We start from the raw sequence: 16,419 nt of genomic DNA, 5'->3' as shown, positions 1-16,419 counted from the left end.
CCTCAGCGTGTGGCGTGTCGCCTCTGAAAAGTTGAGATTTAACTTGTGCCACACTCAGGCAATCCTCAAGAGATTGTTATAATTCCAAGTGGTCTATACTCCGTTAGGGGTTCTCAAACCCCCCCCCCTCCCCACAACCAATACAAACCTGCCGGCAGAAATATAACCTTAATATAACCTTAATAGGCCTAATAGAGAAAATATATCATAAATAAATACTGAAACCAGATATAATCATTAAGGAAAGTGTATGCATGTACTCTGTGTGCTATGTAAACTCTTCCATTCACTTGCAAAGAAAAGTGGCGACCCACGGGTTGAGAACCCCTGGCCTAAGTCATGTTTTTCACGGGTTGAGAACCCCTGGCCTAAGTCATGTTTTTTACGACCCACGGGTTGAGAACCCCTGGCCTAAGTCATGTTTTTTACGACCCACGGGTTGAGAACCCCTGGCCTAAGTCATGTTTTTACGGGTTGAGAACCCCTGGCCTAAGTCATGTTTTTTATATGCCTTTATCAAACGGTATGGAGAGAGATGCCACGCAGCCCTCATTGGTATCGGCTAACACAGAAATGGAGGTATCGGGATCGGAAGAGAAAAAATCGGGACATCCCTAGAAATTTGCATTTGAAACGGACATTTACTGCTGCAGACAGACAGACATGTGTTCATGTATAACATTCAACAGAGAAGGAAAATCATCAATATCGTCAGTGTTCAGTGTCTCGTTTCAGTATTCAGGACTCCATTCACTAAATATGAAGGCCAGAAACACCACGACTGTCGTCACGTAGAAAATGAAGAACGCTCGGTTCATTCTGGTGGCCATTCTGGTCCAGTAACCTCCAGGCCTGCCTCCGTCTTCCTCGCTCTTGAGGAACGAACGCAGGTTCTTCTCCAGATCTCTCAGCTGGTCCAGGATCAGCTGGAATCCATGAGATTCCCCTTTGAGATCGCCGTCCTGAAACACACATTAGATTAGATCACACGAAACACTTCATTACATAGTGGTAGTTGAGTCACTAAACTAAGGTTCTGTGACCGTCCTCTGGGAACAATGTTTTGATGATTGATTTGACCTCTGTGGACCCTTTAGAAAAGATTTAGCCCCCAGGTCCCTCCTGGCATTTTTTGCTAGAGGGTCTCGCACAGATTTCTCGCACAATCGGTCTCGCATAAAATTCTCGCACAAATTTCTCGCACAATCGCTCTAGTAGGCTGAATAAATAGTCAACAAGGACACACACATCAATACCAATAGGCTGGGTGCTGGATCAAAATAAAGTCCAAACGAAAGAAATTAAAAGATCCGCCACCACACCAATCAATGCTCCCAAAATATCTTTACGTTTCCTCGGTCTGATCTTTCGTTCGTAAACACTTCATTACATGCACGGTGAAATGAATAATATGGTGACATCATGCCAACCTCTTCAGGTACATTCTGAAGCTCATGCATGGTCTCTCTTTCACCATCATCATCATCATCACCATCAGGGACATTGTAGAAGCACAGACTGCTCTTGCTTCTCTTCTCTGGAACGACACATACAGAGGATTGATTACAATTTACAATTTAGGCATTTATCAGACGCTCTTAATCCAGAGCGACTTACATTAAGCAAGAACAAAAGCATGGGAATACATCACATAAAAACATTTATCATGAAACATGCGTAAGCTAAGAAAGTAACAGTGGAATATCTATATAATGAAACTATACATATGAACTATACATATATAATACTATGCTATACATATGTACGTACTATGGCGTGCTATGACTATATACAATGTAATTATAGTGCTGTCTACATAACATGCTATAAGTCTGTATCAAATGCTATCTAAGTCTACAGAAATTGATGAACCACATTGAGAGTTCACAATGATTCACAATGTTCAGAGATGATCATCTATACAATTATTGAAGCCAAAGATGAAAGAAAATAAAAAATAGTCCACCTGTGTGCTCCACAATCCGATCCCACAATAACCTCAGAAGATATGACAGGGTCAAACAGCACTAAATATATTGGTGCATTTATATAGCGATTTTATCCAAAGATAAAAAATTGTGCATTACATTCAACCCATAAATATTCATACACCTTTACATAGATTGTGCATCACATCGGGAGCAATTAGGGGTTCGGAGTCTTGCTCAAGGACACTTCGGACACTAACTCTGGGGGAGCCCACAGGGATCGTCCCTCTTTTGATTTTGATTTCTAGTTTTAACCTTTTTAAATAGTTTTCTAATAAATATGTCTGTAGCTCTTTCTGTAAAGCAACTTTGGGTACCCAGAAAAGCGCTATATAAATCGTATATATTATTATTATTATTATCGAACTGGGAACCTTTTTGGTTACCATCCGGCCACTCTACCGCTGAGCCACTGCCGCCTAATATTAGCAGACACATTACAAATTACACCCCTACTATACTGTACTGTACTGTAATGCCTGGCTTGATACAACTCACAGTGGATGCTCTCCCACTAGCTCAAACTCAACATAGACAAGACAACACTGTATCTACTAACATAGAAATCTGTAAGTCAGCCTTACCCTGGTGGTTCCTGTCCCAAACTAGCAACAGCCTGGCAGTGAGTGGTCCTGGACCGTTTGCTGTCTCACAAGATAACACACATTGCAGAGGTAGTTTGTAAGTCACTCTGGGTACGAGAACGGCTCACCCCTGACACAGCTGTTGTAGCCTTTGGTCTTGTTCTTCGGGTTTTTGTCTTCGACCGTCTCCGTCCTCTGGGAGTCTTTTTCCAGCAGGTACGTCGCCACGACCGTCTCCAAGAGACTCAGAAGCATCAGAAAGAAGGTTCCGATGCAGTACATCGCTGTGAGCCAGAGACACAAGTTGATGAATGTAACCATGGCTTCTAAATACATTACTATCCACTCATACCGTTTATAATATGAATGATAATCCAACAGAGATGAGCGTTATATACCTATGATCGGCATTCTGTTGGACGTGGCGGGCAGGATGTCGTTGAGAATGAGCTGTAGAACGGTGACGGCCAGCAGCACGGTGATCTTGAAGCTCAGCTTCTCTCCGCCGCTGTCCGGGATCAGGAAAGACGCCATGTCTAGACACAGGAAGAACACGACGGGCAACAGGAAGTTGACAATGTAGAGGACGGCCTTCCTCTTCATGGTGACCTATAGGAGGAGACGTTAGGAGAAGTTCACCCTAGAGCTCATATCGGCAAAGCACGGCCCCGAGTGCCGGACCATCTCGCCTCCACCACCCCAGCCTCCACCTTATAGTTCAGAGTCATTATTCAAACATTTAAAGTTTAAAATGAATGTTGAACTGAAATCCATGGGTGCATTTATGTGTGCATGGCTAGAATTCAATGTTGCATAACTTTAACTATGGCTTTAATGTTGAAATGCATTCAAGTCAGCATGATTCAAGTCGCTCACTTTATAATAGTCAGTATATATATGAGCCCACGGCGGCCTAGAGACACCGTTCAGATTTGACAAATATGAAACTTTAGTTTGCATTAAAATACACAGCAGGAAACATCTCCATAGAGTTCTTCTTCATGGGTACCTACAGTGTAGACGATCTGCTGGTTGTGGTAGGGGGTCTCGGCGACCTTGACGAAGGAGAAGTTGTCAAACTCCCACTCGTACTCGCCCCACAGCACGCTCATGGACCTGAACCTGGTCTTGTTCATGTCGTAGGTCGTTTTCAGCTCCAGTTCATCTGCTGGTTAAAGAGAAACGGGAGGAGAAAAACAAAAGAGGTGATCCAGACTCCAGGCAGTCAAATTAATCAGATCGGAATTAACATAAAGACGAATCATTTGATCACCCTGCAACTGTACCGCGCGCACACACACACACACACACACACACACACACACACACACACACACACACACACACACACACACACACACACACACACACACACACACACACACACGAGCAACGGACACTCAAAAAAAAAAGGAAACTATGTGTGCTATGTATGAACTGTATGTCCTCCATTCCGAAAATAAAACTGAACTACAACTGAGCTGAACTGAACACACACACACACACACACACACACACACACACACACACACTACCTCTGTATATCCCAGAGGAGAAGGTGAGGTTGCAGGACTGCGTGTCGAAGGGGAACTTGTAGACGTTCATTCTGCAGGTGCTGACGATCATCTCGGTGTTCCTGTCGATGACTCTCCCGTCAAAGGACAGGCGCACGTAGGGGTTCGGAGCAGCGCCGTCCTCCAGTCTGGAAGAGAGACGCCAACACGCACACGCACACGCACGCACACTCACGTGCACATACAGAAACGCATCAGCTACCACACTTAACCCATTCTGACCCGAGATCAGATTCTACAAATGTTCTTCTACATCCTGACAGTTTTCCTGAAAAAGCTATGTTTCTATGTCAGTCGTTCTTCGATTTTTCTAAAATAGCAGACCTACAAGCTCGTAGCGCGCCACTCGGTGGCGCGCTACGAGCTTGTAGATCTGCTATTTTTCAATAGCTAAAGTATAACATAGTGCTAATACCAAAAGGGGTTCCCGCCCCCAAAATGGGTTAAAATCTTGGACCCAGTTTATCATTCTGCCCTCAGATTTATAACAGGCGACAGCTATAATAACCCTCATCATTGCATACTGTACAATAAAGGTTGGTTAATAATAAGGTTGTCCCTTAATTGCGACAAGGAGATAACACTGGTTTTTATTATTTGTCTATAAAGTAGAGCTTCACCTTCTTTATTTAAATTCTCTTTTACAATGGAAAACTATTTCTTATCATACACGCTCTCAAGATCATTTGATGCTTGAGACCATACATGCCTCCTCTATACACCTGGAAACAGACTTCACTAAAGTACAGCTCTCTTCCTTCTCTATATCGCTTTCAACTTGATATATCAACGTTGGTAAATATCAACTGTGCCTGTTTTAATTGAGTTGATCACTATGTAATGTTCCTTTTTTATTACCAGTAATTTACTTTATTCATCTATGTTTTATTCATCTATGTTTTGTTTTTTTTTACAACTAAACATACTCTCTCCCCATGCCTTCGGCCTGGTGGAGACAACTAAACATACTCTCTCCCCATGCCTTCAGCCTGGTGGAGACAACTAAACATACTCTCTCCCCATGCCTTCAGCCTGGTGGAGACAATAAAACATACTCTCTCCCCATGCCTTCGGCCTGGTGGAGACAACTAAACATACTCTCTCCCCATGCCTTCGGCCTGGTGGAGACAACTAAACATACTCTCTCCCCATGCCTTCGGCCTGGTGGAGACAACTAAACATACTCTCTCCCCATGCCTTCAGCCTGGTGGAGACAACTAAACATACTCTCTCCCCATGCCTTCAGCCTGGTGGAGACAACTAAACATACTCTCTCCCCATGCCTTCAGCCTGGTGGAGACAACTAAACATACTCTCTCCCCATGCCTTCAGCCTGGTGGAGACAACTAAACATACTCTCTCCCCATGCCTTCAGCCTGGTGGAGACAACTAAACATACTCTCTCCCCATGCCTTCAGCCTGGTGGAGACAACTAAACATACTCTCTCCCCATGCCTTCGGCCTGGTGGAGACAACTAAACATACTCTCTCCCCATGCCTTCAGCCTGGTGGAGACAACTAAACATATTCTCTCCCCATGCCTTCGGCCTGGTGGAGACAACTAAACATACTCTCTCCCCATGCCTTCAGCCTGGTGGAGACAACTAAACATACTCTCTCCCCATGCCTTCGGCCTGGTGGAGACAACTAAACATACTCTCTCCCCATGCCTTCAGCCTGGTGGAGACAACTAAACATACTCTCTCCCCATGCCTTCAGCCTGGTGGAGACAACTAAACATACTCTCTCCCCGAGTCCCCATGCCTTCAGCCTGGTGGAGACAACCAAACATACTCTCTCCCCATGCCTTCGGCCTGGTGGAGACAACTAAACATACTCTCTCCCCATGCCTTCAGCCTGGTGGAGACAACTAAACATACTCTCTCCCCGAGTCCCCATGCCTTCAGCCTGGTGGAGACAACAAAACATACTCTCTCCCCATGCCTTCGGCCTGGTGGAGACAACTAAACATACTCTCTCCACATGCCTTCGTCATGGTGGAGACAACTAAACATACTCTCTCCCCATGCCTTCGGCCTGGTGGAGACAATAAAACATACTCTCTCCCCATGCCTTCAGCCTGGTGGAGACAACTAAACATACTCTCTCCCCATGCCTTCGGCCTGGTGGAGACAACTAAACATACTCTCTCCCCATGCCTTCGGCCTGGTGGAGACAACTAAACATACTCTCTCCCCATTCCTTCGGCCTGGTGGAGACAACAAAACATACTCTCTCCCCATGCCTTCGTCATGGTGGAGACAACTAAACATACTCTCTCCCCATGCCTTCGGCCTGCATGGAGACAATAAAACATACTCTCTCCCCGTGCCTTCGGCCTGGTGGAGACAATAAAACATACTCTCTCCCCATGCCTTCAGCCTGGTGGAGACAACTAAACATACTCTCTCCCCATGCCTTCGGCCTGGTGGAGACAACTAAACATACTCTCTCCCCATGCCTTCGGCCTGGTGGAGACAACTAAACATACTCTCTCCCCATGCCTTTGGCCTGGTGGAGACAACTAAACATACTCTCTCCCCATGCCTTCGGCCTGGTGGAGACAACTAAACATACTCTCTCCCCATGCCTTTGGCCTGGTGGAGACAACTAAACATACTCTCTCCCCATGCCTTCGGCCTGGTGGAGACAACTAAACATACTCTCTCCCCATGCCTTCGGCCTGGTGGAGACCATATTATAAGAATGTGTCTCTGAGTGTCTGTGTGTCTGTGTGTCTGTGTGTCTGAGTGTCTGTGTGTCTGTGTGTCTGTGTGTCTGTGTGTCTGTGTCCCCACCTCTCATCCAGGCTGACGTCAGGTTTCCACAGCCACTCGCCGGGCACATGAATACGACGAATTCCACAGAACTCGGCGGGATCCCAGGATAGGAACTCATTGTGCCATTTCTGCAGCGGGGGTGGAAATAATCACAAAGCAATCAGGAATCATCTTCTTATAAAGACAGAGGTGTATTTTCTGGAACATGTCGTTTGGTGCCCCGCCCTGGACTGGACTAAATGACTCAGTGACCTCTGACCTGTGTGTTGTTGCAGTCACCATGGTTCCTCATAGTGTGTTGTGTTTTTTTTTAAATACTAAAGACAATGTTCAGGGTCACCAAAACCTGACCCCCAATCTGACCGTGCTCTTGATTACTGTTAACGAGACGCTGCTGGCAGCACACTGGCAGTGTCCGACTGGCCGGGGTCCAGGAGCGCATATTAAACCCTTGTATTAACAAAAGCAGGAAGCCCTGCCTCACGTCCATAACTACAGTATAGCCCATTGTGACACAGACTAGTGTACAGTAATGTTTTCCACTGCTCCATAACTACAGTATAGTGTGACACAGACTAGTGTACAGTAATGTTTTCCACTGCTGCTTCACAGCCTTTTATGCAACTATTAAAACTAATAGACTATGGAGGGACAGCGAGATCCATCCCCTCCTGAGACTATGACTAAAATCAACAACAATGCCCCCAAAAAACATCTGAAAGTGGACATCTGAAAGTGCATCATTCTATAATAGGATCTAATCATAAACTGTTATCGAGGGCCAAGCAGAGTGTGAAAAAAAAGACTATTATTGACTCGCTTATGTAGAAAAGTTACAGAGTTTTGGTTGTATAATAGTAATAATATAATAATAATAATAATATAATAATAACAAAACTTTATTTGTATAGCACCTTTCATGACATGAAATGCAGCTCAAAGTGCTTTACAGAGAAATGGAAAGAAATATAACAATACAAAACTGAATATTTGGCTCAAATCAGTCGCTGGTATCGAAAGCTTAGCCGACTGACGGCTGCCGTTTCACAGCTCATAAGGACCGGGAATCGAGCAGGAAAGTTTATCACCAATAATTGTCAGAAGTCGTGAAGGAAAAAAGGAACCCCAAATGTCAACATGAGGCCAAAACGAGACTCTTTCCTCTGTTAGCAAAGCCCCAAACACCCCAAAACAAGACTCTTTCCTCTGTTAGCAAAGCCCCAAACACCCCAAAACAAGACTCTTTCCTCTGTTAAAAAGCCCCAAACACCCCAAAACAAGACTCTTTCCTCTGTTAAAAAGCCCCAAACACCCCAAAACAAGACTCTTTCCTCTGTTAAAAAGCCCCAAACACCCCAAAACAAGACTCTTTCCTCTGTTAAAAAGCCCCAAACACCCCAAAACGAGACTCTTTCCTCTGTTAGCAAAGCCCCAAACACCCCAAAACAAGACTCTTTCCTCTGTTAAAAAGCCCCAAACACCTTTTCTCGCTTCAAACCCACTAAACATTTAGATATGTTTATATTGTATAAGTAAGTATAAGTACAATAATGTTGTCCTTATGAATGGAAGATACTTGACTTTACAAGCAGGTCAGTATAATGGGACAGTATCATTCATAATTTATTATAACATATTAATTTAATGTTTGAATGTACAATAATGTTGTCCTTATGAATGGAAGATACTTGACTTTACAAGCAGGTCAGTATAATTGGAACAGTAATAATTCATCATTTATTATATCATATTAATTTAAGTATATGCATAACTCACCATTTGAATAAAGATGCGTGAAATTAATTTCTGCTCTTTCTCAACCTATTATGAATAAACATATCATGAGAATTATTGTCCAGCCACAACAACCACAACTCATAACTGAAGCACACACATTTATAAACAAATGCTAATTAAACATGATGAGTCCACACATAATTCATGCACACAATTATGCATACAGTAGGCCTACTGTATATAACAATCCATATAGAGCAGGGGTCTTCAACATGTGACCAAATTTGACTGAGGGACTGCCATTGGATTCTTTTTAAATTTTCCTTTTTTCATGGCATATGAAAGCAGGGAATCATATCTTCAAATGGACATATTGGTTGTTCAGTTTGACCCACCAGTTTTGGAGATATGGCTTATAGAGTAATGTCTTGCAGAGAAACAGTGAGTTGAGAAAACAGGCTTGAAAGGTTCACTTCTGTGGTCTCTAAAAATTCCACCTAGCTACATGTTTAAGTATTTATTTCATAATTATTTACATGTCGATTTAAGCTCTGACACTTATTTCAGACATGCTCTAGTATGTGAAGAGTCTGCCTGTGCTATTAACTTAAAAATAAAAAAATAAAAATAAAGTTTTTCTCCTCTGGTGAAAAGCTGGAATTTGTGCGATGGCAGTCTCTCAGTCAAATCTGGTCACATATTATACGGATTATGCTGCCTTCAAACATTATAAATACACAAAACAAAAGCGACAAAATAGTCATTTGACGGTCACATTATCATCGCAGTCCATCATCAATATCTGTGAAAATAATCTGTATTATTTTGAGACCGATTCCGATACAGCATTTGTATGGCCGATATGGCCACGATTACATCGCGCACCACTCTACTCACCACGTCTAAGATGGCCTCGACGGCCACATTGAGGTGCACCTCGGTGAGCGTCAGGTAGTGGTGGACGGGTCGCACTGCTTTCAACAGCAGAGTGTCGTTCGTCAGGTCCAGGTGGGTCAAAAGGTCACGGTAACTACAGGCCCGCTCGGAGGAAACACCGGCTGGACAAAGAAGAGCAGAACCTCTATAATGTGGACCACAATGAATGAGAGATAGCATTTAGTTAAAAGCTAAACCCAAACTCTTCTCCTTCTGGCTCCAGAACTATGGAATGCACTTCCCATTGCAGTCAGAACTGCAGCCTAAACTCCCAATCTTCCGCCATAGTCTGAAAACCCACCTCTTCAGACTCCACCATGGCCCATAGCACTTGCCCTAGCCCCTTAGAAAGCACTTTATGTCGACTTGGATAGTATTTTATACAGACTTATAGCTCGTTACGTAGACAGCACTATAATTGCATTTTATGTAGTCATAGCACTTTATATATATTGTATAATATATAATATAGTATAGTTGACATAGATACGGCACTGTTACGTTCTTAGTTTATACATGATTCATGATAACTACTTTTATATATGTGATGTATGCCATGCTTTAGTTTTTTTGCTTAATGTAAGTCGCTCTGGATCAAGAGCGTCTGCTATAAATGCTTAAATTGTAAATTGTAGTTAAAAGCTAAACCCATGCAGCACAGTAGGGAGGGTTAGGGTTATCTATTAGTAGTGGTCAATTTACAATTTACAATTTAGGCATTTATCAGACGCTCTTAATCCAGAGCGACTTACATTAAGCAAGAACAAAAAAGCATGGGAATACATCACATAAAAAGCATTTATCATGAAACATGCGTAAGCTAAGAAAGTAACTATATGGAATATCTATATAATGAAACTATACATATAAACTATACATATATACTACTATGCTACACATATGTACTATGACGTGCTATGACTACATACAATGCAATCATAGTGCTGTCTACATAACATGCTATAAGTCTGTATCAAATGCAATGGGCCCGATTCACCAAGTTGTTTACGCCCATATTTTGGGGCGTAAAGGAATTCCCCAAACTTCCCACACATGCAGAGGGCCGCACCTTTCTCAAGTCTGCTCGGATGCAAGCGTACATGATGGTCTCTACGCATGGGTAGAGAGTATGTTTTGCACTTCGTCTGTGTGTGTGTGTGTGTGTGTGTGTGTGTGTGTGTGTGTGTGTGTGAGTCCTTTCGCGTGTGTGTGTGTGTGTGTGTGTGTGTGCATGTCCGTCTGTCCGTCTGTTACCAGCTAATCTCCGGCACCGTTAACCCGGTCGGGCTTCTGTTGACTTTTAATTCAAACCCAATTCTACTCACCACCTCCTGAAGTTGGATCCAGGTCATTGGCTGCAGGGGTCTGGGATAGCATCACGTCATTGGCTGGATTCTGGGTTGGCGGCATCACGTCATTGGCTGGGTTCTGCGTTGGCATCACGTCATTGGCTGGGGTCTGGGATGGCGTCATGGGTGCTGCAATCAATTAATCTGCTGAGCCTGACATCAGGGACATTTTCTGCATTGATTTAATTTAGATTAAAAAGACTATATACCAAAATGTTGCACTTTAAAACTAAAAGAAGCCTGTTGGCTAACGGACTAATTCATTTTTTTTCTATATATTTTTTATCCCATGATTTTGTAACCCATTTTTCACCCGTGTCAATCATCTAATGTGATCCTGGGCTCTACACACCCTCCACCAACATGGGGAGAGCAACGGACTTAACTCATGCTTCCTTCATGCCTGAGTGTCCAAGTTGCTCCTTTACACCTGACAGGGGGGAGTTTCCCTGGTTGGACGTAGCGCGTGGAAGGAACACGTTGGGTCTGGAAGGCTAAAGGAACGGACTAATTCATGAATTCAATGGTGTGATAATTAGTAATCAAACAAAAGCATTTTGTTTGGGTTGAACTATCCCTTTAAGAAAAGAAAAACCTGGAAAACCACCGTCTTTCAAAGGACTCAATTGTTCAGAAATATAGTGTTTGTTCCAAATCCGGTCCGGCTGGTTCTCAGTGACAGCGACTGCCCTGCATTCCATCCAACTCCTGCTGCATTTTACCACCCGGTGGGGTTGGGCCTTTCTGTGTGGAGGATGCATGTTCTCCCCGTGTCCCCTAGGGTAGGTACCCTTAAAAGAAAACATGCAGTAATCCTGGTCTCTAAACTGCCTCCCCCTGGCCAGCCGGGGCGCCTGATGGAGGGGAAAGGAACTGGTTGGAATAACGTGTTCCTTCCACGCGCTACGTCCAACCAGGGAAACTCCCCCCTGTCAGGTGTAAAGGAGCAACTTGGACACTCAGGCATGAAGGAAGCATGAGTTCAAGTCCGTTGCTCTCCTCACGTTGGTGGAGGGTGTGTAGAGCCCAGGATCACATTAGATAATTGACACCGGGGTGAAAAAGGGGTTACAAAATCGATGAATCGAATCGAACAATCGAATCGAACAATTTTAGGAAGACAAAAAAAGAATAAAACGGCGGTGGATGTAAACCAGAGAAGCAAGGTCTTTTTTTTATAGAAGGTAAATGAGATGAAGAGGGGATTAATTAATGAAATATAATCTAATCTAATATCATTTAACTTCCTCTATAAAATACCTTTCTCCTCTGGTTTTACATTCAGCAGAAATAGCTGATCTACAAGCACACCACCTGTCGCAGGCAGCGCAATAAAGGCATTGTGAGCTTGTAGATCGGCTATGTTCGCCAAAGAGATTTGGTGTGGAGTGGACTGCAGAGCACTAAAAAAAATAAAAAAATAATCACACCCGTGTGAAGTGAGGGGCGCTCTTAAAACCATACATCATCTCATTCTGGCCAATCACAATTTTGCGTCCTCACTATTTCCGTTTCCACAGCATTTCTGCCCTCACTTTTATATAGCTTCAATATGTAGCCTATATACTTTGCTCAGCCAATCAAATCATCGCTATGGGGGATGATCAGCCAGTCACAACAAGCCACTGTTTGTGTTTAACACAAACAGCACAAACATAACCATGCGTGTATATTTATAGGGCAACCAAATGGCCAGCGACGTCCCTGCAAAGATTAAACAAAACGACTAAACTAAACAGATCAGAACATCACATGCATTTATAAAAAACGTCATACCTGTGAAGATGAGCAGGAGAGTGAAACTATGAACAAACATTGTGAGTTGTGAGGCTATGCGTGGAGTGACGATTGAGCGTGCTTGATCTCCTCTGAGCGATATCAAACCCGCTGCGGCGTTTATAACCCATTCTGAACGGGAACCTATTTTGGACTTATAGCATCATGTTATGCTTTAGCTATTGAAAAATAGCAGATCTACAAGCTCGTAGCGCGCCACCGAGTGGCGCGCTACGAGCTTGTAGGTCTGCTATTTTTTGAAAAATCGAAGAACAACAATGACATTTTTTTAGAATCTGATCTCAGGTCAGAATGGGGTTCATCAGACCAGTGTGTGTCCAGTGGAAACCTCGTTATGAATCTGATCTCAGGTCAGAATGGGTTAAATCAACATTTCTAGTTCCTCGTCGTCTCCCAACAGCGAGTCACAATGGAGGAGGGCAAGCCAAAACACACATCAGTCGTCCCTTTGATCACGGCGCAATAAAAAAAATCATGATTATAGGGAGGTCACTTCCCTAATGGGCGAAAGTGCGGGAACGCACCGTTCGCTGGAAAGTCCCTTAACGCCAGACATCATAAAATGTAGAAATTATGATTCTGAATCAAAGTATATTCCGATCTCTCCTGTACGTCTGTGCGTCTGTCCCTCGATGTGTCTGTGAGTGAATAGCTATACGATCTCGGACACCAGTTGGACTGACACTGTACCAGTTGTACTGACGCTGTACCAGTTAGACTGACACTCCACACCTCACGCACACAACGTGTGCATGTTTGTCTTGTGATTAAGACGTCTGTCCGAGCTTTCATAATTACATTCTGCATGGTCTACAAAATATACTTTTTGCACAACATGCCACAACTAATGTACTGTACACACTGCGCCCCGATTGCCTCACGGCAAACCATGGCTCCATCAGACACATTTCTGTGTCTGTCAGCGACTGACTGCTGAGCAAACATACATCACCTTGACACCAACTATAGCCAAACATGAGAGAATGTGTAGTGAGCGCCCCACACTTGACCTCACACAGGTGTGATTAATTTTTTTTCCTGCCAAATGGATTTTGGGAGTGAATCAATTAATAGTTACATAAGGCTATACGCAATACAAGTTAGTTACAACTTTTTTTTTGTTAATATCAAGGTGGTAGGCTAGCAATTTTAGGAGCCTTTTCAGGCTCCAGTAAATATGTTGTAAATTAATGTAATTATTTTAGTAAGAACTAAGAAGGCAGACGACAGACGATTTACTCAGATATTCTGCGACAATGATGGAATTATTAAATCCCTGCATTTAAATATGACTATTTTACCCCCCTCCCCCCCCCCCCACACACACACAGACGAGCAACAGAATAAAAGTTGTTCCACAGATAAATGTTGTGAAATAGCAGATGTACAGTAAGGTCGTTGTGAACTTGAGGATTGGCTATTTGCACATTTATTGTTGCCTCCGTCTTAATTAAAAAGAATAGGGCTGTCAATCGATTCAAATATGTAATCGCGATTCATCACATGATTGTCCATAGTTAATTGGCAAAACTCCACAGTCCACACACACACACACACACACACACACAGGCGTGGTTGCATGCGTGCATGTGTGTGTGCGCGCACAATCCCTTTTCTTCACTTAAGCACCTGCCACTCAAAATGTCTTTGCACGCCACTGGAACGGCACAGCTTGAAGTGGCACTGACATCATGGCAGTGACATCACCGCAGTGACATCACCGCAGTGACATCACGGTGCATGCATGCTCAAATGAAATGAGCAATCAGCAATTATTATGAAATGAGTTATACCTGTGTTATCCGCAGCTTTCTCACCATAAACAACGACTAACAGAGCGAAGAGCAGGAACATAACTTGGGTCTTCATTGTCTGTAAGAATGTAAAACATTGTTAAAAAGGGCCTGCGGGCCTGTTATAGACAGTGTACAGTGCATGACCAATGAACTATAAGAACATTGGACATCATTTAATGTAATTCTCATAAGCAATAGGGAGCCGATATTGAGCTCACCCTGGGCCAGTTTGTGGATGTTGTTTTGTCCTTGGAGCGTCGTCTTCGACTTCTCTGAGGTCCTGGATGGTTCTGGATGGTACCTGACCAACAGCCGCTCCTGGATGGTTCTGGATGGTACCTGACCAACAGCCGCTCCTGGATGGTTCTGGATGGTACCTGACCAACAGCCGCTCCTGGATGGTTCTGGATGGTACCTGACCAACTGCTGCTCCTGGATGGTTCTGGATGGTACCTGACCAACTGCTGCTCCTGGATGGTTCTGGATGGTACCTGACCAACTGCTGCTCCTGGATGGTTCTGGATGATACCTGACCAACTGGATTATATAGAGGACTCGACCGCATAACAAGTGTTGGTTATGTTATATCATCGTGTTTGTCGAGGGAATACGGTTGCGACTGCAAATAGCTCTGAGCGACGGCCAACGGCCATTCCATGTCTGTACACTCTGTGTTGTTTACCTTTGTGTTGTGTAAATGCCTTGAAGACAGGCCCGGAGTGGAGCTCCAAATCAGGCCGGGAGTTATACGCCCTGGCAGGCCACACCGCGCGCGTAGCACGCGCCGAAATTTTGGGGGCCCTTGGGGGACATTTTGGGGGCCTTTACAGTAATTTCACATGATAAATGTACCATCTGATGTTATTTATATTATTAACTTCTTCCCTCCATTAACACAAGACCCACAACGTAGTTGTGCTGCAGCAACACTGCCTGAATTGAATTGAAATTGACTGTGGCTGGCCTGAGCTTAGGAGAGATTTATTTTTTGCTGGCCTGACCTGATAATGGGGGTCAAATTATGACAGGCAATTCCTGCTGTCAAAAAACACTTTGTTTGAAATAAGACACTCATGCTTTCTAAGGTGTGATTTGGGGTCTTATTAAGGATGAATACAAAATGAATATCAACATCTTAAAGCCAAAATGTTGAATTGTGGGTTTGAGCTCACATGCCCTTTTGATGTAAATCTGTCAGTCACCTGTCAGTGGGGAGTGTTTTATTGAGGCAGACATGGAGCCAAAAGACACAGGCAAACAAACCATGTCTGACAGACAACACCACCACGCTATAGTACAGTAGAGTGGATATGACTGACAACACCATGACAGCACTATACAGTACAGAGTAGAAAGAAAGAAAGAAAGAAAGAAAGAAGAATAAGAAATTACTGCTAGTGGTTATACTGCATCAAAGGTAATCAACCAACTAGACTATAAACACACGGTCAAACATTGTCCAAAATGTCAAATGATACAAGATAGAAGCGACAGCTGTGAAAATAGCCGATCTACAAGCTTGATCTGCTGTGGAACAGAGTCAAACTAAATTGAATGCTTCAACTCCTACAATTTCAAGTGTTTTTTTTTTTTAACTAAATAGGCCTACTGTATAGCTCTCTGCTGGAACTGTTGCCCCCGCGACCCGACTCCGGATAAGCGGTTGAAGACCGATGGACCGAGGGCCAGAGAAGGTTGAGAACCAAAACGTCTGTTTGAGGTCAGTGAGTCTGTGAGGTTAGGGGGAACTAGTAATCACACACAGCTGGTAGAGGGGAAGACACAGGACGGAACACAATGTGAGCAAGGCAATGGGGACCTCTAGTGGAAGCTGGGGAGATTACAGGGAAACACTGTAGGTCCTACAGTGTTTCCCTG

At 43.7% G+C, this 16,419-nt stretch overlaps 1 protein-coding gene across 2 annotated transcripts; it reads right to left on the bottom strand.

Moving 5' to 3' along the window:
• Nucleotides 1–700: 700 nt before the first annotated feature.
• Nucleotides 701–14,613, bottom strand: LOC308333259 (5-hydroxytryptamine receptor 3A-like). 2 transcript variants are annotated; one of them, XM_080789531.1, is made up of 11 exons: nucleotides 14,539–14,613; nucleotides 10,925–11,077; nucleotides 9,561–9,721; nucleotides 8,703–8,747; nucleotides 6,945–7,054; nucleotides 4,108–4,274; nucleotides 3,586–3,737; nucleotides 2,971–3,181; nucleotides 2,701–2,856; nucleotides 1,431–1,537; nucleotides 701–962 (listed from the first exon to the last, which is right to left on the bottom strand). In XM_080789531.1, exons 1-11 carry the CDS (start codon nucleotides 14,597–14,599, stop codon nucleotides 732–734), a joined length of 1,554 nt encoding a protein of 517 aa, XP_080645657.1. In that variant the 5' UTR covers nucleotides 14,600–14,613; the 3' UTR covers nucleotides 701–731. The 2 variants fall into 2 exon arrangements, with proteins under 2 accessions (XP_080645657.1, XP_080645658.1); XM_080789532.1 differs by lacking the exon at nucleotides 14,539–14,613 and adding an exon at nucleotides 12,725–12,809 and having other exon boundaries at nucleotides 3,586–3,740; nucleotides 10,925–11,101.
• Nucleotides 14,614–16,419: the final 1,806 nt, after the last annotated feature.

This window comes from Protomyctophum bolini, assembly GCF_963924005.1.
Source record: "Protomyctophum bolini genome assembly, chromosome: 18".
NCBI lineage: Eukaryota > Metazoa > Chordata > Actinopteri > Myctophiformes > Myctophidae > Protomyctophum > Protomyctophum bolini.
Note: the sequence above shows the minus strand (reverse complement) of the source record. Positions and strands in the feature narration are given on the sequence as shown.

Coding starts and splice junctions, on each gene's coding strand:
- LOC308333259 (XM_080789531.1), bottom strand. CDS start 14,599: ATGTTCCTGCTCTTCGCTCTGTTAGTCGTTGTTTATGGTGAGAAAGCT. Junction 3,738..4,107: donor CTCCTCTGGGATATACAGAG/GTAGTGTGTGTG, acceptor TTTAACCAGCAG/ATGAACTGGAGCTGAAAACG. Junction 1,538..2,700: donor CTACAACAGCTGTGTCAGGG/GTGAGCCGTTCT, acceptor GTGTCGTTCCAG/AGAAGAGAAGCAAGAGCAGT.